General features: G+C 34.4%; 2 protein-coding genes across 3 annotated transcripts in view; one reads left to right on the top strand and one right to left on the bottom strand.

Moving 5' to 3' along the window:
* Positions 1-7711: 7711 nt before the first annotated feature.
* On the top strand, positions 7712-11274 carry LOC133287740 (uncharacterized). Its single transcript, XM_061485409.1, has 9 exons — positions 7712-7795; positions 7891-8007; positions 8479-8982; positions 9067-9431; positions 9500-9599; positions 9698-9757; positions 10302-10385; positions 10521-10637; positions 10972-11274. The coding sequence occupies exons 1-9, from the start codon at positions 7712-7714 to the stop codon at positions 11272-11274; spliced, it is 1734 nt and encodes a 577-aa protein (XP_061341393.1).
* A 2905-nt stretch (positions 11275-14179) lies between these two features.
* The window catches only part of LOC133287491 (uncharacterized), a 44331-nt gene continuing 33790 nt past the window's right edge, over positions 14180-24720 (bottom strand). For both annotated transcript variants that reach the window (XM_061485123.1, XM_061485130.1), the window contains exons 17-24: positions 20703-20831; positions 20302-20419; positions 19969-20164; positions 19698-19809; positions 19465-19619; positions 16587-17991; positions 15564-15758; positions 14180-14954 (exon numbers count right to left, since the gene is read on the bottom strand). In XM_061485123.1, coding sequence (XP_061341107.1) covers positions 14484-14954; positions 15564-15758; positions 16587-17991; positions 19465-19619; positions 19698-19809; positions 19969-20164; positions 20302-20419; positions 20703-20831 — 2781 coding nt within the window. In that variant the 3' untranslated portion in view covers positions 14180-14483. The remainder of the gene's footprint in view (positions 14955-15563; positions 15759-16586; positions 17992-19464; positions 19620-19697; positions 19810-19968; positions 20165-20301; positions 20420-20702; positions 20832-24720) is intronic.

The following is a 24720-nucleotide window of genomic DNA, read 5'->3' as shown; positions in this document are numbered from 1 at the left end:
TGGTCCACTTTGTTTTTGTCTTTGCATCAGAGAAAAATTAAATTCTCTGCTTTAACAGCAGAGATCTTATTCTCATTTTTTTTATATGAGACAATGTTTTCTCATGTTAAGAATATTTTTTTCTCCACACCAAAAAAAAAAGAACGTTTTTTCTTATAAACTAAAGATAAATAAAATGTTATCAAAAAAAAAAAAAAGATAAATAAAATCATAATTTCAAATTATAAATTATTTAACCTCCTAAAATTTAATACATGTAGTTTAAAAGACAAACAACATCCGAAAATTTAATATATGGAGTTTAAAAAATAATGTTAGATATTCATTGAGAAGAACTGCAAGCCCTTAATTCATAAATCATAATAAGCTTGTTTTTCTAAACTCTTGCAATTGATCTATTCATTGGTGCAAATACTAGCGGGCTCAAAAAATATTATTTTTATCCGCATATTTAGTAATAAGATTTATAGGCAGTGCCTTTGAAATTTTTTTTTTAAAGAAAATTGTAAATGCTTTTAAAAACAAAAAAAAAAAAACTTCAACTTAACATAAAAAATTATTTTCAACACCTTTTTTTTTAATCAAGATAATTTATTGTATGACATCATAAAATATCCAATAAAATATATAGCATCTCATTCCATTCCACCGTATTTCATTCATTTTCATTTCACCCCTCAGTATATATTCAAGCAAAGCCTAATCTAACTAATATAATGCTTCATTACTATGCTTAAAAAAAAATAAAAAATTCAAGGGGTTTATATCCGCACTTGCGGATAGAGGCACCCAAGCAGGTCCGCCATTGGGTGCAAATCACATTCTACTTTCCTCCTTAAAATATACTTTATATATTTTCAGATAATCAAATAAAAAAATGATTTAAACATATAAGAAACAAAATTAACTGAAGCTATGGGATAGTCGAGCACAAATGCTTAACGTTCCATCATTTAGATGTTCTTTAAAAAAAAAAAAACATGACTTTAACATTATAAACTTTTAAAATTGAAATTTAAGCATTTTTCAGCATTTCCCAAAAACAATTACTGTGAGTGGCAGTTGCGTTGGGGAAAGTTGGAGATTGGTCTGGCTCGTAACTCATTATTAAATTTATGTTTCATTGGCTTTCGTACTTCGTAAAGCATATATCAACTTCAGTAATTGGTCTGCTTATAATTAATAAATAAAAATCATTATCTCATTTTTATATGAGATAACTCTCTCAGGTTATCTCACATTAAAAATTATGTCACCAATTTTTTTTTCTTTTTTTAATAAATGGTGGGACCCATCACATCATGTGTCTATAGTAAGAGATAACTATATCTTACAAATCCCTTAATAAATATGAACTTTTGTGTGAATAAAATTAGTCCCTCTGAACTCTAGCTGCTACTTCAGGACACGGCCTTTCATAAGTACTTTTAGTTGTGATCACATGCCCCGACAAAATCCACTCAATTCCTCAAAAAAATAAAATAAAATTTATGAAATAGATTATATTTATAAATTTTTTATTTATAAATTTTAACAAATTACACTATATACTATGAGTAATACATACTCAAATAATATATTCTATCCATAGTCGTGATCCTTTTACCCTTCATTAATTAATTAATAATTATTTTGTCCCTTATTCAAAACTATCTACCAATCGAACCTTCTTTAATCGATTAACTTGAATATTTAATCGATTAAATTGTCAAAACAAGCAAAAATAGTTGACTCGAGATTTAATCGATTAAATCTTCCTATTTAATCAATTAAATCTCTCAACAGGCAACAAAGGTCAAATCTCCTCCATAAACAAAAGCAGATTCCATGCATATGAAGCAAATCAACAAACATAGATAACCAAACAAACAAAGAAACCAACAAATTCACCTCTTGATGAACAAGGAAAACTCAATTGTTGATTTGCTTATCACCTCTACAATACGGTATCACCTCCCACAGGTCCTCCATTGATGGCTTCTTGGCCAGGTATTGTTAATTCCTTTAATTCTCCATCTCTTTTTTTGTCTTTGCTGAATTTCACTTTCAGCTAAGCTTTTTTCTTTCTGAGATTTTGATTATGGAATTCATGTTCTTTATTTAATTTTGATTCTTCGTTTTCCCTCTAATTCTAGGGTTTCATTTGTGCCAAATTTTAGGAAATCGAACAATTGAGAACTTACCAGTCGCTCGCAGTTTTCATTTCTGTGGTTTTCCTTGGTTCATATAGAATCTATTCTGATGTGAATTCAGTGTGATCTGTGGGAATCCGATGTTTTTATTTATTTATTGCTTATTTTGTTGGGGGTCTTAGGAATTTGTTGGTTTCTTTGTTTGTTTGGTTATCTATGCTTGTTGATTTGCTTCATATGCATGGACTCTGCGTTTGTTTACGGAGGAGATTTGACCTTTGTCGCCTGTTGGGAGATTTAATCGATTAAATAAGGAGATTTAATCGATTAAATCTCGAGTCAACTATTTTTGCCTGTTTTGACCATTTAATCGATTAAATATTCAAATTAATCGATTAAAGAATGGTAGATTGGTGGATAGTTTTGAATATAGGACAAAATAATTATTAATTAATTAATGAGGGGCAAACGAGTCAAAAAGTCTCCCATAGTTCATAGTAAAGTTTATAAACAAAAAATATATAAATATAACATTTCTCTTTCTTTATTCTTTTGCTGCCACTTTTAAATTTTTTAAATCAAGTTTAAATAAGACTTTGGTTATAATTTGTATTTATTTAAATTTTAGTGTTTATAATTTATTTTTATTAGTTTATTATTTTTATGTATTTAAATTTAAATTTTATAAGGATTAATATATTAATTAAGAAAAGATAAAAAATAATTTTTTTTCAAAATGAAGACTTATATTTCAATAAATAAAAATTATAAAGATCAAAATTTAAATATTGAACTATATAAAAAATTATACTTTATTGGTATAGATTAAAATTTAAATAACTAAAAATAACAATAAATAAGAAAATAAATTATAAGGACTAAAATTCAAATAAATAAAAATTATAAGTTTTAAAATCTTATTTTAACCTTTTATATTTTAACTTAGATAAAGTAAAAGTTGAAATATTTCATTTTTCAACGAGAAAAATACTAAGTAAAAACCCAAAATTGGAAACAAAACCCTTCGAGTGGTTAAAAAGTGTCATAATGCTTCAATGCTAGGTAGCTTTTAACTGACGTGTAAGATACGGAGTCCTTTACTATTTTTTGTTTGCTTTAATTGTATATGAATGGAATAAGAAATGGTGGATAGAATAGGTAAGGATTACGATTTAAACTTTAAAGCATGAAACTTGCTACATGTTGCATGTGGGAACATTTATTCACATCGGAATTTATGATAAAATTATAGTGTAAGGGTAAAAAATAAAGTAAATTAACTGTAATTAAATAATAAAAATACATAAATATAAAATAATATATATATATACGGTAAAATCATTTCTACAGTCACTTTACGTACAACAATGACAGGTGTATGATTATAATTCCCAATATTTAATTCTTTTATCTTTTGTATGATTATGATTCCTCATATTTAATGCTTTCACGTATATATATGGAAAATATTTAACTGTTACACGTACAACAAAGGCAGAAATGTAAACCCCTCTATATATATGTGTGTGTATGTAATATTATTGTAATTTAAAACTCATTAAATATTGTGGAATATTTTCATTTACTCTAAATTGCTAAGGCCGAAAAAACGGACTCGACCCGATAGGCTTTACAACAAGCTAAACCCGCTCCGCCCAACCAACCTAACCCATTTTTTTAATACAAAACGTGTTCGGCCCGACTGGGTGAGTTTTTCAACTTTCTTTCAAAAGCAGGGCGGGGCAGGTTAACTCATTTTTTGAAGAGTTGATGGCTCGTCCCGTCTGCTTTGCCACCTTGTATTAACGTCCCTCTCTGTTGATTTTACTTCCAATAAAATACCTGGGGTAGTTTGTGTGTGTACTCGTGTGTGCTCATATGCCTTAATATCTATTCATTTTGTCAACGATTTTAATATGGATTTGCTAATCGATATATTTAGGGCATGATTAAGTAAACAAAAGTGTAAAGTTTTACATGCAAAAAATAAAATGTTAATTATATTAAAATGTCTTAGCTATAATTGTTGGGAACTCGGTTCTCTTAACTCGGTGCGGAAGCGTTTAAGTCAGACCTTGAGCTCTGATATCTGCACACACAATCAGATGTCGGCCTGAGTCACCTGGTTGAAAAGCGCAACGAAAGTAAGAAAAATGTGCAAAGGAGAGAGATAGAGAAGAACACAATCAAATTGTTTAACGTGGGAAAACCTTTTTCAATATGAAAAAGTAAAAATTCATAGGACACTAGTCCAGAATTAAACTTCCACTATGTAAATAATAGGTCACAAATGATCAAACTTCCTTAGTCTTTCACTAGAGGAACAATCAAGCTTCACAAAGTATGATGGTAGTCTCAAACATTCTTAAAGAGATCTGACACTCAAACTTCTCTTTAGAGGTAATAAAATTTCATCTAATCTATTACAAGGTCTTCATGAGGTTTATACAAGGGAGAGGACGACACTCCACTTTCCTTCCAGAATCTTCTTTAATCCTTAGGTAGTTGAGGTGCTTGTGATCTTGAGCTGTACATCCAATTAAATGAGAGTGCATGCCAATATTAATAGGGCAACACCACTCAACAATAATCACATCTTGCTGTAATGACATTATCTGTTAAAGTTACAACAAAGTGTCAAATTGAACAAAAAATATTGTGTATAAGGACAAAAAAAATAATTTTATTCTTATCATTGTTAATCTCATCTTTATGCTTCACAATAACTACATTAATCTCATAGAATTAAAATAAGAACTAACATAATGAATTTAAATATAATTATACGTGTATCCACACACAAAAAATGCAATTATATGTATAGGTACTTAATTAAAAAAAGAGTAAACATCCTTTTTGGTCCCTGGCAATATTTACGAAAGCCTTTTTAGTCCCTGACAATAAAAAAAGACCAAATTGGTTCCTAAAATTATGAAAAAAGGGTCACGTTAGTCCTTATGTCAACTCCTTCGTCACTAACGTGGCCCTTTTTACATACTGTTAGGGACCAATTTGGTCCTTTTTTATTGCCAGGGACCAAAAAAGGTGTTTACTCTTAAAAAAATTTCATACAAAGATTAAATTTGAAATAAGTGTCAATGTAGCACCGATACTGATACGGGACACGTGACACGATACGACACGACACTCTGACACGTTAATTCTAAAAAATGTTAGATTTCGACACGTTAGAACACGTTTTGATATTAAATAATATTTTTAATTTATGTAATATATATTATATTTAATATTCAATAATTTAACAAAAAAATGAATCTAAATTGATAATATTAATAAATTGGGTTCACTTTTTCTACAGTCAATGTAGATAACTTATCTACATTGAGCCTAAAACGATGTCGTTTTGAGGCAGAAATCAAGGTATTTTTGTAATTATAATTTATTTCAAGGTTATAATAATCTTTTTCATTATAATTTTTTAAATTTTCAACCCAAAACGACGTCGTTTTGGGAGCAAATGTAGATAATTTATCTACATTCACTTTAGAAATATTAAAGCCTAATAAATTTTGCAAAGAAACATAAGATATCCCAAATATTTATATTAAACTCAATAAAATAGTAATCGTAATCTAACGAATCTAATAGTTGGAACTAAAAACTCAACGCAACGTAACCTTGGAACCTCTTTTTTGAATTTCTATAATGCGTGTTGGAGTGTCGGAGTGTCCGAGAGTGTCGGAAAGTGTTGGACACGACACCTCAAGATTTTTGAAGTGTCGGTGCTTCATAGATAAGTGTATTTAATATTTACCTTTTTTAATAATTACCAGCATTTAATAAAAACATTTAAAGTCGACTAACTAAGCACTGATCAGAAGCACAATTTTTTTGTTTCATTACCCGACAAGTTTTTTAATTAAAGATAAGAAATTCTTTATCACTTCAACCAATAATTATAGGTAGAAACACAATCTTGAATTACTAGTTCATTCAACGTGCTCCAAACATTGTGGGAATATATAAAAAACAAGAAATTGAAGAGGGTAAATTACTATTAATGTTCAGAGAATGTAAAGAATGAACTTGGCAATATAAGGGAAGACACATAGGCAGAGAGAGAAGCCGAATATTTCGGTACATCTTCCATTTATTTTGTGATATGTGTCTTACTTTATATCAAATCATTCTTTCTTCTAATTTTAAAATAAATTATTTATTATTGATTTGACAAAAGTAAAACACATGTCACAATCTAAATGGAAGATGTACCAAATTTACGATACATTTATAGCACCAAAGAAATTTTTAGAGAGAAGAGAGTGTACCGCAATTATAACATAATAAAAGCGCGCTTGTCACACTCACTTTCACATTCAAGCCAACGGCAAAGTGCACACAGACAATCTTCTTTCTCTATCTATCTCTCTCTCTTTTTATTTTTTTATTTTTGCCTGAGAGCTCTATCCCATAATCCAAATGTGTATGTGTTTAGAATGCATCAAAAGTCCATGACAATTTTGAAAGAATATGAAAGATGAAGAAGCAGTTCAGAGACAAACGAATATAATAATAAAATAATAAGGGGTAAGTAAGTAGTGAGTCCACTTATCCTCCAGAAACATTTTTAGGTGGACAGAATCTATATTATTGGGGGCGGATCAAATTGTACATATCATATTAAAATACGGTAAGACTTATATTTACAAACTTTTTGTTTACAAATTATACTATGTTCTTCCGGGAACACTAAGTTACATTATGTTCTCCGAGAGTACATAGTGTAATTTATAAAAAAAATTTGTAAACAGATCCTTCTCCTTAAAACATATATTTCACATATCTAAATTCTAAAATAAATTTAGTAGTTACACATCATGGTCCACTCAAGAATTTTTCTCTCCATCTATCTTTCCAAGTCCCTCAACCATATTTATTTGTTTGCAAATTGCAATATATGCATGTTGGCTGTTGCACAACAGTAGTAAAACATCATTAAACATTTGAATTCAGAGTTGGTTTTATTGTTGTTTTCATACCACGTTGGTACTTAGAACAACTGGAATAACTTACATTGGATGAGGCCATAAGCTTGAAAGAAACCTCGTCGTTTTCCTCCTCCTCCTCCTGCTGCGGTGGGGTTTTGTTGCTTTGTTTTCACACTGTTCGAGATTTTTTAATACTATGCAAGACAAAAACCATTATTTCTTTTTTAAGCAGAACCTGGCATTGGTGTTCGTTCTTGTGCCTACCCTGCTTTCAAGTTTCCCGCTCTGTGAATTGGATGAAATCTCAGTTTCTTTCTTTGTGACTCTGTCTCGGAAGTTGGTTCGTACAATGCCTTTTTATTATTATTGTTGTTGTTGTTGTTTATCATTTTGCAAATTCACTTTATCAATGTTACATAACACTAACACATACATGTTCTACCTTTTTGCAGTACTATTAGATTGTATTGGGGTATGTTTTTTTTTTTTTATCCAAATCTGAGAACTGGGTTCTTTCACTTCTTATGTTAAACAAATAGTCTTGTCCTTATGGTTTTCTTTTTCCTGCACGCCGAAATCAAAGTTTCTACCACAGATTTGTTTATTACTGAATGTGCCAAGTAGGACAAGATGGAAAATCGAGGGAGTGCCGAGAAAACCGTGAAAAATGGGCGTAAATCCCATCGAGAAAGGAAAATGGCTTTGATACAAGATGTATGTGAATGATATTCCTTTCGTACTTTCACTCCCTCAAAAGTGTTTATTCTATGAATCATCTGTCAGTGTACTTACGATTTCAAACTTTGCAGGTTGATAAGTTGAAGAGGAAGCTCAGACATGAAGAGAATGTTCACAGAGCGTTAGAAAGAGCATTTAGGAGACCTTTGGGGGCTCTTCCTCGTCTTCCTCCTTATCTCCCTCCACATGTTAGTATCTCTCTTCATCTTTCCCTTGTGTGCATGCATATGTGGAACACAAAAAGTGGGCAATGCAATACGTATTTCTTTTTTTAGATTTCTCCGTCTGTTCATTGATTACTCGACTAATCCCGTCAAGGTAGGAAGGATTGCAAAACCCTTCTTACCAAATTTTTAACACATCTGCATATCCAAAACTTAGAACTCGAGATAACTGGTTAAGCCGCACACCTTCCTCAGCCTTTTGGCTAAGATCAATTGTTTGCAATGCAATGTGTTTTTGTTACATAGATTGAAGTGTTTGCAATGCAATATGTCTTTGTTACATAGATTGAAGAGTTTCAGCCTTTCAGGCAATAAATTTAGAACAAACCAGATGAAGTCAGGGATCAATTGCATATTTTGTATCTCAATTATAGTAAATTTTTTTTTTTTTTTGTTTATGTGGAAAGTGATGAAAACTGTGCATGCGTATTTTAGACATTAGAGCTTGTGGCTGAAGTAGCAGTGTTGGAGGAGGAGGTGGTTCGACTAGAAGAGCAGGTTGTGAATTTCAGACAATGTCTATATCAGGAAGCTGTGTACATTTCCTCCAAGAGGAATGCAGAAAATATGAACGACCCAATTGACCAAAACTCTATCAGGAGCTCCAAACATCGAAGGTCAAAATCTTTGTCCCAAAGTGAGGTTAATTCAACTACCATGGCCAAGCCTCAGCTTTCTCTTGCAAGAAATGCTTCAAGTAGAAAGCTGTTCTCCTCTGACATTGTCACTGATCACACTGGTAAGCTAGTCAACGGGAAACAAGATTTGTTATCATCAATCACAGAAGAGGGACAGGGAAAAGAAAGTCCATTGTTTTGTAACACTCTGAAGGATAAGCAATCTGCAGATAAGAAAACGGTCAAAGTCATTACTCCAGTAAAGAAATCTCCAATCAAACAAGAATCAGCTGACAAGTGTGTAGATCACTTGAAGTTGCAGGTACCAGACAGTTTTCAATAATTACTATTAATTTGTGAAATGATTGAGCTGTCATTTCAACAATGAATTGTTTTGCTTGTTCAGCTGGAGTGGAGATTAGTAGATCTGGAAAGAGCACATTGTTTCTCAAGTTCATCAGATGATAAGGCATCAGAAGTTGATAGCACACCCAACAAAGTTTCAGAGGATATCGTCAAGTGCTTGTGTAGCATATTTGTGAGAATTGGCACATTCAAGGACAGAATAGGTGAATCAAAAACGCCTTCCCATTCTACAACTGCTTTCAGCCCATGCAGCAAGGAAAAGGATAAGTTGTGTGATCCATATGGTATCTGTTCAGAATCCAAAACGACAGATATTGGTGCATATAGTAAACTGTGTGAGATTAAAGCCTCAACTGTTGATCTCAACCGAAAAAGAAATGCAGTGTTTCTGATCCATAGATTAAAGTAAGTTATAAAGAATTAGCTGTTGGTTGATACTATGAGTGTCTATCTAATCTAACAGACATATTCAGGTTCCTACTTGGAAAGCTTGCCTCTGTGAACTTGAAGGGTCTTAATCATCAAGAGAAACTTGCATTTTGGATAAACACTTACAATTCCTGCATGCTGAATGTAAGATACCTTTCTGAGTTTCTGTCACTGATTTGCTACTTCTCACTGCAATGCAATATGCTGAGGATAACCACAATTATTTGGCTTTAATATTGTAGGCATATTTAGAGCATGGTATACCTGAAAGTCCTGAAATGGTTGTAGCACTAATGCAGAAGGTACAATAATCTCTCTAATATTCTCTATTTATTTTTTTCTTTTTTAAGAACAAAGTATTCAAAGCAGCGGAAACATTGCTTGTCCTTCTCAGTTGATCCTTGCTGCCATCCCATGTTGACATGAGGGATTTCTCGGTGCTCTTCTATCTAACTTCTAATTATTGTTTATTGCTGCTAGAAGATCTACCAATAAGACAGAAAAGTAAATTAAGAAAAAAATTTCCTATCATTATTCTATGTATATTATAGCAGAGAATACCGAAGAATAGGGTTGATCAAAGTATTAGTTTCAGCATCAAAAATCAACAACACTTTTATCCCAAACTAGATGGGTCGATAGTAGATAAACCCAAACGAAAGGTATCAAAGTATTAATTTAAGTTACTAAAATTACTATAATTCTGGATAGAAGCCATTTAACCGTTAGCTCTAACCTTCGTATATCTATTTCCCACATCCACACTACCAAGTATAGTGTCCTGTCTTGATGAAACTCTAGATAAACAATCAAGATGACTAAAACTTGGCAATGCTCTTGTGTCAGGCAAAAATAGTAGTGGGGGGCCAGTTGCTCAATGCAATTACAATAGAGCACTTCATCTTGAGATTTCCTTATTACCTGAAGTTTGTAAGCGCATAATCTACTCTTTGCTTGTGGTTTTGTTTTAGAAGTCAAATTTTTTTTATAATTTTTTGAAGTCCTCGTCATGCTTTTGTAGATTACAATTGATCCCTTGATTTTCATCTTTGCTTCCTGCGACAGACCTTCCCAAAATCTGCAAAAAATGATGAGATCAAAGCACGAACCATATTTGGGTTGGAATGGTCTGAGCCCATGGTTACATTTGCACTTTCATGTGGAAGCTGGTCTTCACCTGCGGTATGTTTGTTTCTCAATTCAGACGACAATATTGTTATGTGGACACTGATTAATTGCTTTTTTAGCTATGGTCATACTATGTGATCAACTAGGTGTTATGTGTTCGTTTGAATCTAGAAATTGAAATATCTAGGATAGGAACTAAAACTAAGAAACCATGAGTGGATAAGTTAGGAGACTCATGAGATCATTATAATACAAAATTAAACTATAATGTTAGTATTATTAATCTTTTACGCTGGATTTATTTCCCGATGTGGATAAATTCATAAATCTATTTGTTTTCCTTGGTTTTGTTGAATTGATGGAACAAATATATTTTTATTTTATGAAGGTAAGGGTGTACACCGCATCACAAGTTGATGATGAGTTAGAAGCAGCAAAAAGAGATTATTTACAAGCAGCAGTTGGCATTACAAAAAGAAACAAGTTGGTAATCCCAAAGTTACTGGACTGGTATTTACTTGACTTTGCCAAGGACTTGGAATCTTTGTTGGATTGGGTCAGCCTCCAACTACCCGTTGAACTCAGAAAGGAAGCAGTTGAATGCCTTGAAAGAAGGGGAAAACACCCTCTCTCACAGCTTGTACAAATGATGCCTTATGACTTCAGTTTTAGGTTGCTTTTGCACCAATAACTCACTGAGAGGTATAGCTCAATGCTCATCACTCAACCCTTCACTCAGCACAGATTTCTGAACTATGATGTGGTGGGTTTTTGCATATTGGATAGTTCACACACAAAGTAAATAATCAAAGATAAGAGTGTAATTAGTCTGGATTAAGTTAGACTTTAACTTAAGTAACTTAGACCTGTATAAAAAATATTAGATCTGGTCTGGCCTGACATGTTAGTCTGGATTAAGTTAGACTTTAACTTAAATAACTTAAACCTGTATAAAAAATATTAGATCTGATCTGGCCTGGCATGTTAGTCTGTGTAGGCTCCAAATTACAAGTCTGGTCTGACTTATATTTAAAAAATAAAAACCTAGACCTAGGCCTGTTAACTTGTTTAAGCCTATTAAACATTCAACAATTAAAAGAATAACTAAAATAATAATTTTATTTAAAATAAATAATATTATATAAGTCGGCCTGTAAGATGTAGGCTTATAGACCGATATGTACAAAAAACATATAGCCTGTTTTCTAAATAAGTTTTTTTAAAAGTTTACGCTTGTTCTATTTTATTATTTGTAATAGGTTAAGTTTGACCTAATATAAGCTAAGCTGTAGGTCTCTGCAAGCCGAATTAGTTCATTTACACCCTTAATAAAAAAAATGTGCGACTATGGAAAAAAAAAAAAAAATTAGCATGTGAACGGGTTTTGCCCTTTTGGATGCTGTGATCGGGTCCTTAACAGTGCTTTTATAAGAAATATAGGAATGGAGTTGACATGTGATTGATCACCTCAAAAAATTTCAGCCGTTAACATATAAATGAATGGTTATTATTTTCTCACCCTTTACGGCTTTACCCTTTTATCTCAATGCATTTTTCATTATCATTGATTTGTATGAGATCCTCTCATGAAATATACATGGAAATGGCAGTTTCGCTATCTCGTTGATTATGTGAATCAACATTTGTTGCTTTATACATGTCTCAGCGGCGGAATGGATACCCTCATGCTTGATGTTGCGACTTGGGCAAGTTTGTAAATATAATCTTTTTATATATATTAAAATCATTATTCTTACAATTTAAAAATTTTATAACTCTTATAATTTATTTTTTTACCGTTAATTTTCATTGATCTAACGCTTATAATTTATTGAAAATTAATAATTAATAATAAATGAGACCCAATAAATTATAATTATTGGATTGATGAAAATTTACGGTAAAAAAATAGATTATAAAACTTTTAGATCGTAAGAATAAAGCTCTTTATATATATATATATATATATATATATATATATATATATATATATATATATATATACATACAAGGAATGTTATACTTACAATTTTTTTTTACAACCTCTTACAGCCATATATCATAACCGTTGATTTCCGCCAATCAACGGTTGTCATTTATTATAAATTAATAATTAATTAATGAGTTTAATTTGCGAAAATCATAACCGTTGATTGGCAGAAATCAACGGTTATGATATATGGTTGTAAGAGGTTGTAACTATAACCTTTCCATATATATATATATGAGGTAGGATCATTTGACACCGGTGTCAAATTTGAAATTTGACACCTCATTTGAGAGCCATTAGATCAAAAAATTGAATGATTATGATTCTCTTTTTCTCTCTCTTCCATTATGCCTACGGTTACGATTTACTAACCGGAGATAAGATTATCTCAAGCAGCTTGACAAACGATAAATTCATATATATATATATATATATATATATATATATATATATATAGATATGTTATCCTGCCTACTCCCATTTTGCCTACCTTTGTCTACCACTTTCATTACCGTTCGATTACAATCTAATCCAACGGTCCATATTTGCAAAATAAAATAAACTTTTTTTTCCCTTTATTTCTCCTTACTTCCTCCTACATCCTTTCTCTCTCCTTCCCTTTCTCTCTTCCTCTACATCATACCGGAGACATTTTTTTTTCCCTCATTCTTTTCGACCAAATCGAGGAACCCAATACTTACATGTGAAAAACCATGATCAGAGGCTATCGTAAAGCGCAATTTTAATCGAACAGAAAGTTGTCTCATATATATTTAGCTTCATGTATATAAATATATATAAACGAAATATATATAAACCCAATTTTTATACCGGCGATTAATGTTTAGTTTATATATGGACCATTCGATTAATGTATAGCTTCATGTATATATATTTAGCTTCATGTAATTATTTCTCATATATAATGATCCAACACCGATTATTATACCAGCAACGAAGGAAAAAAAATATCTCTCGTGTGACGTAGAGGAAGAGAGAAAAGGGAGGAGAGAGAAACAGTGTGGGAGGAAGTGAGAAAAAAAAAGAGGGAACAAAATTTATTTTATTTCACAAATATGAATCTTGGATTAAATTGTAATCGAACGATAATGAAAGGGGTAGACAAAAGTAGACAAAATGAAAATAAGCAGAATAACCTATCACATATAAATAATAGATAAATTTATTTATAGGTATGCCCAATTACAAATTAGACAGTAAACTTCATGGTACAATGAAGAAGAGTGTAACACATGTACAAAAAATAAAATAAAAAATAAAGTGTAACACTACCAAGTGTTGGTATGGGTGGAAAGAGTTTTAGATTAGTTAAGCGTGTAATCTTCGGTTCTTCTCAAAATTTGAGTATGAAAAAATATTGTCCAGAGAAGTTTCCACCTTTAATGCGTAAACTTGAGAATATTAGTCTCTTTCAAAATACTTGTAGTTAACAATACATGATTTTTCGCAAGAATTAAATTTTCACTCTTACCTGTTGACTCTTGTTGACTATCCAGATAAATTCTAAACCAATAAGTGATGTATTATGACGCCGAATGAATCCATTACTTAATAGCAGAATTATGCTCTGTAACTTCGTGTTTGTATCTTCACAAGGGGTCAATATAATTTGCAAAATTATTGGAAAACAACATTCTGTAACACCAGAGAATCCCTGGAAGGAAATTAAAAAAAAAAAAAAAAAAAAAAAGGTACGCCGAAGCAATCACAATAAAACTCAAAAGCTGTGCACAAAAAATGTAGAAACTCCATAATTTCTCCGAATTCGGTGTCCGCCCCCCCTTCCCTTCCCTTCAGTTGTATATCCTCCCTCCAATGAAGTTAAGTCTCTCTATATGCAACAGCTTCACTGGGGAATACACGTTACGAGCAACTACAATCTTGGCGACTCAACCAAATGGAGAAGGAACTGGTCCTGTGAGTGCATCTGATCTTTTGATGCTTCCCATTCCACAGATGATGCATCCAGGCGCAGTCACAGCCGAAAATTTGGCTCCACACAGATCACATACATCATATCCAATGGTTGAAAGCCTGCTTAAGGTGGCAGCACAGAATTGGGAAGGATCTTCGAATGGATCAATGGACTTGTTAGTCAAACCCCTCTGAACACACAAGTCGATCAGGCTCCTAAATTCTTCCTGCTTGCTTGGTGGTGCTTTAGACGATAGTAGTTCTAGCATTTGCTTGGCATATGAATAATTTTGCACCTCCATGTTTCGTTTTATGGCAGTTCGAATGCAATTTATTCTGTGCTTAGCCAGAAGAGGCAATGAACCCAGATGGCGTGAAAGTCTTGCCATCTCATCTTTTGCACTGATTGCACTTGGACCGTGGACTTTTTGCAAACGTCCAATTTCCTGCAATCACGAAGACAGCTTTAAAGTAATAAAGGAACAAATACTTCCAATGCAAAAGCGAAACAAATTCGGAGGTTCATATCTAAACAGATAAAAGCAACATCTACTTGGCTGTAAGGATAAAGACCTCTGGTGTAATTTACCAGGTCTGATTGACCACCAAGGCGACCACAAAAAATAGTTTTGGCTCAATTCACTATAAGTGTAGACTGTAGTCTGTAGACAATGGTTTATTCTCTCTTTCTTGCACCTTAGACCGTAAACTGAAATTAAAAATCTTAGCGTCGGGTTCCATATATCAAAGGGAAAAAACTTACCTTTTCTTTGTATACAATTCCAGATTGACTAAGACATTAGGCCATTAGCAGAGATTCTAATAATCCCTTTTATTGAATCTAATGCTTGCTATCTTAGGAGTCAGATATCATTGCTTGCTTAATTACACAACAAACAGCATGGAAAATCTTGAACTACAATTTTATGATAGTGCCGTGTTATGGTCTAGAGAAACTGAAGCTCAATTACCAAATTTATTTTTAGGTCAGAGTCCATTCTATCTATGTGTCCATTCTATCTATGTCATTAAAAATTGAACCATGGTAATTGTACCTGAAGAAGAGTAACTGCTATCTTGTATTGAGCACAGATAGTTGCTTGAGCTTTTATATCACTTCCACGAGATTGTTCCTTAGCTAATGCAAGAAAAGATTCATTAAAGCAAGACAAAGCATCTGAAAGATGATTTAGCTCAAGGTGAGCAAGTCCAGTCTTGAAACATACAGAAGCAGCAGCCCCTCGGGGAACCTGTCATATGAACCATGAGATTGGGAACAAATAGAGAAACCATACATGCTCAGTAATAGGAAACTGGAACTAGAACAAGGTTTTACGGAAGGAATCTTAATGAGTTCCTTCAGCTTCTGATATCAGTATCAGATAAGAATTTGTACGAAATACTGAAGATAAACACTCAAACAAAAAAGAAAAATGACAGAGACACTACAGACTCTTCAAGGTTTTTGCTTCCTCCCTTCGCAATCCTCACTCAAACCTTGCTAGCCTCCCCCCACCCCCCCTCTCTGCCCGCCCCGTCTGTCCTTATTCTGTTTCACTAACAGAATCAGGTCCTTGCCCCACCTTCCAAGCGTGCAGGTTGTTACAGCACACTCCCCCAAACTGATCCCGTCTCATATTTTCCCCATTTCCCCCACATGCCTCTAATACTCTGCTGCCCTGCCTAAATACACCTTAGTGATAGGTGGGAGGATAATACTCACTCGGTTCAGTAAAAGTTGATTTCTCAGTTGTTCTATTATCAGAAGTAATCATTGTTTATAAGCATACTAACTCAATCGGAACATATTTTCTAGCAAACCTTCCTAATTTCTTCTCTTTCCCTAGCATCAACAAAATAATGAAAGGAAAAATTATAAAGTGAGTATTCTTCTATATTAATGCTATATTGCAGTTCAATCCAGAACATCTAATTCTTGCATGCCTCACCATATTCTTTCCCAGCATACAGAAAATACCATAGGACCTCAAAAAAAGAAATAGCAGAAAATATCTTTCATAAGAAAGAGTTACTCATTCCACATGTATATGGATGCCTATGCATGTATTTATTTATACCTGTCCAGGTCGCACAGAAGATGGTGGAGACCCAGTTTGTGGAGGCTTTCCTGAATCAGCAGAATTTGGAACTCCAAGAACACTAAGATCAAGCGGTTGGCTAGAAATTGGTGCCTGCAGCTGCGATGGGGAAATTACCGCAGCCTGAGCTGAGGATGGTGGTGGGACACCACCATCAGAAACTCCTATGGACTCAACTGGAACCACAGGTTGTTGAACAGCTTGAGGGGGAACATCACCTTGAAGACCAACATCAGCTACAGAAGCACTAACCTGGTTAGGAGTTGCTTTGCCGCTTTCAACCCCTGAAGAGAATTTAGAGAGATATGTCCCAGGAGGAGGTAGTGAAGCAGCAACCTGAAGGGATGGAATTGTATGCTGAAAGAAGTCCTCTGGAATAGGTCCTGCTTTAACACCACTTACAACCCCAGTAGTTGGCTGTGAAATTGATTCTGGTTGAGTCAAGGGATCTGTTCCAAACAGGTCACCGGGAGTTGAAATAGTAGAAACAGCCATTCCAGTAGAAGCAGGTGGCAGGGACAAAATCTGGCCAATATCTTGGGATCCACTGGTTAACGACCTGCTCCTTTGACGAGCTATACCTTCACTAAGTTTAAATTTACTAGTGGCTTCTTTAATCTTATCAACATTCACAGTAGAAGAGGCACTCGGCTTGTCTCGTATTCTAACACGTATTTTTTTGGATTTTGATACTCCTTCCTCATCACTACTGCTATCATCAGCAGCACCTCCATACATGGATTTATTGAATTCTTCTGCTGCTTTAGACTGTTCATCAGCAGAGGAACTGGCAAGCTGTTTGTTAAGACTTTCTAGACCCATCAATGGATAACCTTTGGGATTATCAACCCCCTTCAATTGATTAGATATGGATTTAACTGAAGATACTTCAAGACCATTTGTTTTATCATTACCTGCTGGGATGAAGGATTTAACCAAGCTATCTTCCCTTACCTCTACAATATTGCCTCTTCCTTTAATTGAGCCTAAATACACACCAATATGATCTACAATAATGGATGGAATCGTACCATCATTGGTCTTCATATATGGGGTCACCTCTGCAGCAAGCTCCCACTGAGGTATATCCTTCGCAGTAGTAGGTGTTTTGATTTCCCAGTTTCCACCCCCCCACTCAGGTCCTTTGGGAACCATGCTTTCTGCAGCAAAATTGGCAAATATGCCTTGTGTCCATCCAGTAGATCGAACTCGTAAAATCCTTTCACAATGTCGCCTCAATTCAGAGTCAAAACCTTCTTCTTCCAACTTCTGAGCAAGACGCCTCATAGCGCTAGGATTAAGATGGCATATAAACAGATCAAGCATGCTTTCATAATCTGCTATAACTTCAAAGGTTTCTTTTGCTCTATCAAACTGACCAAACCTGCAAGTGATCTTAAATTACAAAAGTGAACAAACTTTTAAATCACGCTATTCAAAGAACTATAGTACCATCCATACACCAACTCATCAATAATATGAGATCTGTTAAAACATTACGGTTATTAGTCTTATTTTTAGTGGGCTTGGCCTTGTACTAGTAATGACCTAATTATTAATACAAATAGGAGTACTAGGTTAGGGTATTGGATCACAACTATCTATCTATCTATCAATTATTGAGTACATAATTCACAGCTCTCTCTCTCTCTCTCTCTCTCTCTCTCTCTCTCTCTCTCTCTCTCTTTTCTCTCTTTCCTACCAAAACCCAATAATTCCAACAAGCCCCAACACTCTAGGTAACACTTAACAGACACATGCATGTCAAACTTGATATAGATGGTGCCATAAATCAACAATATGAAAATAATACTGATATTAGACCAGAATTATTCAAATATAAACAAGCAGAGGCCAAAGCTAATTTAAACAAGAGATAATCACTCATAAAAAAAGAAAACAACTTAAGCTAGATAGGTAAACATTATACCACAACAACAATCATCAAAGCCTTTTCCCACTAGGTAGGGTTGGCTACATGGATAAAATTACACCATTGTGTTTTGTAATGAACCAAATTCTTAGAAAGTCCATTTAGAACCAAGCCCTTTTTTAAGAGTTTTTCTTATTGGGGCTTCTATTGGTCTTTCTTCTCACATTTACAAACCACTTAAGGCTATCTTCTCCTGAATAGGTGCTACCCCTACTTTCTCTCTAAGGGTTCCATTTCTAATTTTGTCTTGTATCACTCACCCACTGCAACATACTCATCTCTGCAACACTGAGCTTATGCTGTTATTGACTCTTTACCACCCAACATTCAGAAAGATAAAGCAAATAGAAATTATACTATCATATAAATCCTCTATTTTAAATGATCATACTCATCATACGAGGTCTAGCATGCTTCTTTAATAATGATTTTTTTTTTTTTTAAATAGTGGCCTCCATATGCTCTTAAAGAATAATTTGATAAGTATAGAAAATCTATTTATTGGCTCCTGGCAACATGCTAAGGAGCCATAGACTGCTAGTCAACCCAGTATGACTAGTAACTATAATTCATTCACATTCTTGCAGTCTTACTCCACACAAGAATAGGCCAGAATCATGAACATATAATTATTGATGAGATGCAACAGACACTAAAAAGTTTATTAAAAAAAAACTACCACTTTCATGTATTATATAGAACTTTTTTTTTTTTTTTTTTTTGTAAATTATTATATAGAACTTTAGATACTAATAGATTAGCTAATGGCTGGGAAGTAAAGCCTCACCAATATTAGCAAGTAATAATTCAAGAAATCCAATACCGAACGGAACACACAATCATCATATCTCAGTAGTTCCTCCTCTAGGTACAATGGTAGCATCAGAAATACAATGAAGTTTCCTAGTCCACCACTCTACCTACCTGATACTGGTATAACCCAACTGCCTGAACCTGTGAAATAACTGGGATATAGGAGGACATCGTGGATAATCTCTTGAACGGAGAAATTCATCTTTTAAAACAGATAAAGCAGTGGGAAAATGAAGAGCTTTCACAGCATAGACACCCCGCATCACCTAAGGTCAAAACTCAACATCCTCAGAAAATCAGATTGACCACAACTAAAAGCCAAAACAAATAATCCTATCACATACCTGGGTGAATTGTGGACCTGATTGGGATAACGACACAGCTAAATCTCCACAAACTGGAGAACCACTAGCAAGGATGTCCAGAGACCTTGGTGTTATGCGCAAGCTGTCAAACCTTCATGCAGATAAGAATTCAAACCATCAATTGTTTCCAGCTTTGACAAAGATAAAGAAACATGAAAAGGGACCTTGAAGTCTAAACCTTCTACCCTATAGAAAGAAGTCAGACTTTTCTTAAAGGAGGTCATAATTTATAGGTAGCAAAGAAGGAAACCTTGATGTTATTTGGTATAATATTTCTGAAAGATCAAGTTTTTGTTCAAAACTTTGCTGCATTGTGGCAAATCCGATGAGAAGAGGCTCGAGAAGACCTACAAGACAACTTTTGACCTCAACCCCCTTCTTCTGTCTGGGATTTATTTCTGTAGGGCTAGCAAGCAGCAATCGGTCATTCAAAGCACCAACCAATACTGCATAAGAAATTTATAAAAATAGATCAGTAGGATAATACCCAGAAAAAAAAGTAGTACAGTAGTTGACTAGATAGAACACCCAAAACAAATGGCCAAGATATCGTGACATCCCTGCATGCAGCAAGACAATTTACCTGCAGAAGGCATACTAATTGAGAGGATAGTCCTCACAATTCCATCCCATCCAAGTATATTGATTGCGGTGGCAGTAGAAAAAAGAAGGGCAGGCCCAACCCATAAGAGTGATCTAAAGTAGGCATCAATTAAGGTTTCAAAAACGATAACATATCCAAGTGACACATGAAATTTAGAGCCGGCTTGGCTGAGTAGGTGGAAAGCGGGAAGGTAGAAATAAAGGACAGAGTGAACATGATTTTCAACCAAAGTTATGGCTGCAAGTGAAAGTGAGTACAGTTTACTTTCCACCTCCTCATATTTCCTTCCAAAATTTCCACCTACTACTCAATCAAGCACATCCTTAATGTGAATAAATGGTTCCTTGATTAAAAAATAAATAAATAAAATCTAAGGATATTGAAGGAAGTCCCTTGTCAAAGTTTGTAGAAGTGCCAGCAAGTATATCAAGTGCTGCAGAAACAATAAGAACTCTCTCTGTTGTTAAAATTCCTGCAACCTGTCCCCTAAGAGTCTCTTGCCAGTGCACCTGCCAAATTTGAAAAAGCATGGACTTGTTACCAAGCAGAACCATAACACAAAGGCATTTGGTAATGTTTCCAACAAACAAGGAATCCTTGAATATAATAACCCTCACATGTGGTTGTGGATTTAATATTGAAGAATAATTAGAAGAAAAAGAAATAAAGTCACCTTTGGTGAAAAAGCAGTTAATTGACAGTTAAGTGGTAAAAATATGGGCAAACAAAGTTACCCAAAAAGTGAAAGTAAAGTTAGAATTATGACTAGAAAAATATTCTAGTCTATTGGGTAAAGTTTGGTAATGAATGGAGGTGAGTAGATAGATGACCTTATACCCGCTGGTATAGTGAATGGATTTAAGTGACTAAGGAGTCACTGTTTCTCTTCACTCCACGGCTATGATGCACGGACATGGACACGGGACACAGGACACGACACGACACGCTAATTCTAAAAAATGACATATTTCGACACGTTGGGACACGTTTTGATATTAAATTTTAGAGTAAATACCCTTTTGGGTCCCTAAGAAAAAACACAGTCCTCACTTTAGTCCCTTACAAAAAATAATTAGTCTCGAGATCCCTAACAAATTCAAAATGGACCCATTTTAGTCCTTTTAAGGGACTAATATGGGTCTTTTTTGAATTTGTGAGGGACCACGATTTCAACTAAATGGGTCCACTTTGAATTTGTTAGAGACCCCGAAACTAATTATTTTTTGTAAGGGACTAAAATGAGAACTGTGTTTTTTGTCAAGGACCTAAAAAGGTATTTACTCTAAATTTTATAATATTATTTACCCTCATTAATAAATTTTATAAAAGCTAGATATGACTAAAAGCAGGAGACACAAGAGAAACAGATGCCACTAAAATAGTGAAATTTAACACCTTTTTTTTTTAGTACAGTAAATTTATCACCTTCATATACAAGCTGTTGTGAATGACTCAATGTGAACGAAACGCACAACTCAAGGAAGAAGCTGCAACTGCTGCATACAAATTATGGCGTCCACGTTGGGCACTACTTCGATCGCGTTCGTGCCTTCGCGATACCACTCTTCTCCTTCTATTCATTCTCTCTCTCTAACCACAGGTACATCGTCTTATGAACTTCAACTTCTTCTTCTTCTTTTTACCTGCATCAGAACCTTTGTTTTCGCCTTTTCCCTTGATTTGGGTGGGTATGCGAAACACCCGTTTCACAGCTGGTGTTTCTTTTGGGTTAAAGCTATGAACTTTTTCGGTCTTGGGGAGTTTTAAATGGAAATGGGAGGTGGTTGTTGCAAGCACTGTGTAATTGTCAGCGATATTGAATGGTTGTGGCTTTGCAGGGATGATATTTGGGCGCAAGTTTTGTGGAGGAATTGGATTTTATGGCGTCAAGGGTTAAACCAAAGAGGCTCCCCAGCAAGTATCAAAAAGTTTGTAAAAAAAAAAAAAAAAAAAACGTGTCCGAGCGTGTCCTAGCGTTGACCACGTGTCAGAAAAAGTTGATTGCGTGTCGAAAAAATGTGTCCAAGAGTTGACCACGTGTCCTAAAATATTGACCGCGTGTCCGAACGTGTCGGAGCGTGTCCGTGTCGGACACGTGTCCGACACGCCATTTCTCAAAAAAATTGTGTGTCCGTGTATGATAGCTCCACGGACGGATCGACGACAGAGGAGAAAGAGTTGGAAAAAGGAGATTTTGATTTTAAATCTTCCGAAATTCATAACTTGAGCTAGAGACCTCCAAATCACTCAGTTCCAAAGCCAAACTTGTGAAAAATTTCGAGAGGAATCCATTGGTACCAGTATTTTTCGTGTGGGGTTCACTGTAGAGAGAGATATTCTGTCTCTAAGATTTTGAATTTCATGGAAAATAGGGATTTTGATTGAGCTTGAAGCCATGGGAGCTTGAAGTAAGCTTTCCCCTTCATTCTAAGTAAGTTTATGTTAAGAAATCCTAGTTTTCTTTGAGTTTTGAGGAAGATTGAATTTAGGTTTCTATTTTGAAAGTTTGGTTTGATTGAGCATGTTAGAGCTTGATTCAGGCTTAGCTCATGTTGAGAAAAGTGTTTAGATGAGGATTTTAACGGTGAAAATGTATTCGAAAAAATTAAAGATACTGTATTTTTGAATAGTGTCGTATACATGAATAGTGGCGTATACGTGAATAGTACTGCAGAGATGAATAGTACCGTATGTATGCATTGATGATGGATAATAATGGAAATGTATTCCTTGGTTATAGTGTGAGACCAAGTGGACTTGTGGAACAAGAGCATGGACATTGAGCAAGGCTCTTGATTACTTGAGATTGAGGTAAGTATCAAATAATGGTTTGATGTGAAACTTATATGAAATTGATATATGTTTAACTGTGATAAATTCACCATGGATAGGTGTGTTGGTCATTTGTTGAGCATTTTGTTGGCTTGTGGACCCTTTGACTTGGAAGAGGCTAGGAAAAGCGCTATTTCAGGTAAGCTTTCGGTCCTTGGGGTTAATCCCCCGTTTGTTCCACCAAACTCCGAGGGAGGGTGGTAGTTTGATATGATATGTAAAAAAGATGTTATATGTTGCATGTATATGTATGTATGTTGGTGTGCCACACAAGATGGTGTTTCCTTGTGTGAGGAATAAGACGGTGTTTTCTTACGCATAGTATGAGACCGTGTTTCCTCATACGGTATGTTGCAAGACGGTGTTTCCTTGCGTAATGCATACTTGTTATATTCTCTGGCCAGTAGGATTACATTATTGCACACTGCATTGTCATACATATTCTGATGCATGCATGGATTTTATACTGTGTTTATACCAGAAGTGAGCTTAGGGGTGGAGGAGTCTTCCTAGGGTCCCTAACTTACTGAGGTAATTATATTATCTCACCCCGCGTTATGGGGATTACCATTTCAGGTACAGGAGTTGATGATGCTGAGGCATCGCATGGCGAGAGGCCAGAGGAGAGATACTATCTGACATGATAGTATGATTTGATTGATATGCCAATGAGTATTTGGCATGAATTTATTTTGGATATGTATCTATATGCCATGTCATTATTTTGAGAGCATAGGAGATGTCTATGTCATGTTAATAATTTATCTATTTTGTTAGTTATGTCTGTATATATATAGGTTACTTATTTGATTACATCTCTTTTGGTTGGTTGATGTAATCATGTAAGTAACTCTATGGATATTATTTTGAGATCTGTTATGATTCTGAGATAGCCTATGCCATGGATGGCTGGGTAATATGGTGGATGCTTGGATTATATTAAACTGTTAATCAGGTTGAAATTATCTTGGTGGGAATTATCCCCAGTGGTCCAAAATACAGAGGAAATGCTGTCTGTTTGATTTTGGCCATGGAAGTGAAAAAGTTTGCAATACATAAGAAAAAAGAGATAATTTATTCAGTTAGCTTCCGAATTAATTAAGTTAAGCATGTTGCGCACACTATCATATGTATGTTAATTAACCGGCTGCAAACGGGGCGTTACATAGAACTAATGAGTAATGACCTTTATCAAAGGGAGGCAAGGATCTAAAAGAGGCCTTCAGTTTTCTTTGTGGGTGATAAAAAAAGTGTAACACTCATATTCCATTTTCCTTAATGATAATATGTCTAGTTATAAAAAAAAATATTTATTATATGCATAGAACCTTATAGGGATTGTGTTGACAAGAGTAAGAAGAGGAGGAGAATCGATGGGATGCAAGAATAGGGTGATTTTTCATGCTTAACATGATGTTCTAGGGCTGGTGACGGGGTAAACCAAGATCAAGAGGTAAGCTAATGGAGCTATAAGATGAGTAATTGTTAATAGTTAGTGAGGAAGAAATATTTGGTATTAGAAACTATAGCACAAACCATATTGTTGTGCAGTAACCTTGAAGGAGA

The sequence above is a fragment of the Gastrolobium bilobum genome, unplaced genomic scaffold (assembly GCF_033153095.1).
Source record: "Gastrolobium bilobum isolate Gb01-03AN ecotype WA unplaced genomic scaffold, APGP_CSIRO_Gbil_v1 utg2810, whole genome shotgun sequence".
Classification (NCBI taxonomy): Eukaryota; Viridiplantae; Streptophyta; class Magnoliopsida; order Fabales; family Fabaceae; genus Gastrolobium; species Gastrolobium bilobum.
The sequence above is the reverse complement of the archived record's forward strand: the minus strand, read 5'-3'. Positions and strand labels throughout refer to the sequence as shown.

Excerpts from the sequence above, each read along its gene's own strand:
- LOC133287740 (XM_061485409.1), top strand. The coding sequence starts at position 7,712 with ATGGAAAATCGAGGGAGTGCCGAGAAAACCGTGAAAAATGGGCGTAAA. Across the intron at positions 8,983-9,066 it reads TAGATCACTTGAAGTTGCAG|CTGGAGTGGAGATTAGTAGA; the intron begins GTACCAGACAGT and ends TTGCTTGTTCAG. Across the intron at positions 10,386-10,520 it reads TTCCTTATTACCTGAAGTTT|ACCTTCCCAAAATCTGCAAA; the intron begins GTAAGCGCATAA and ends TTCCTGCGACAG.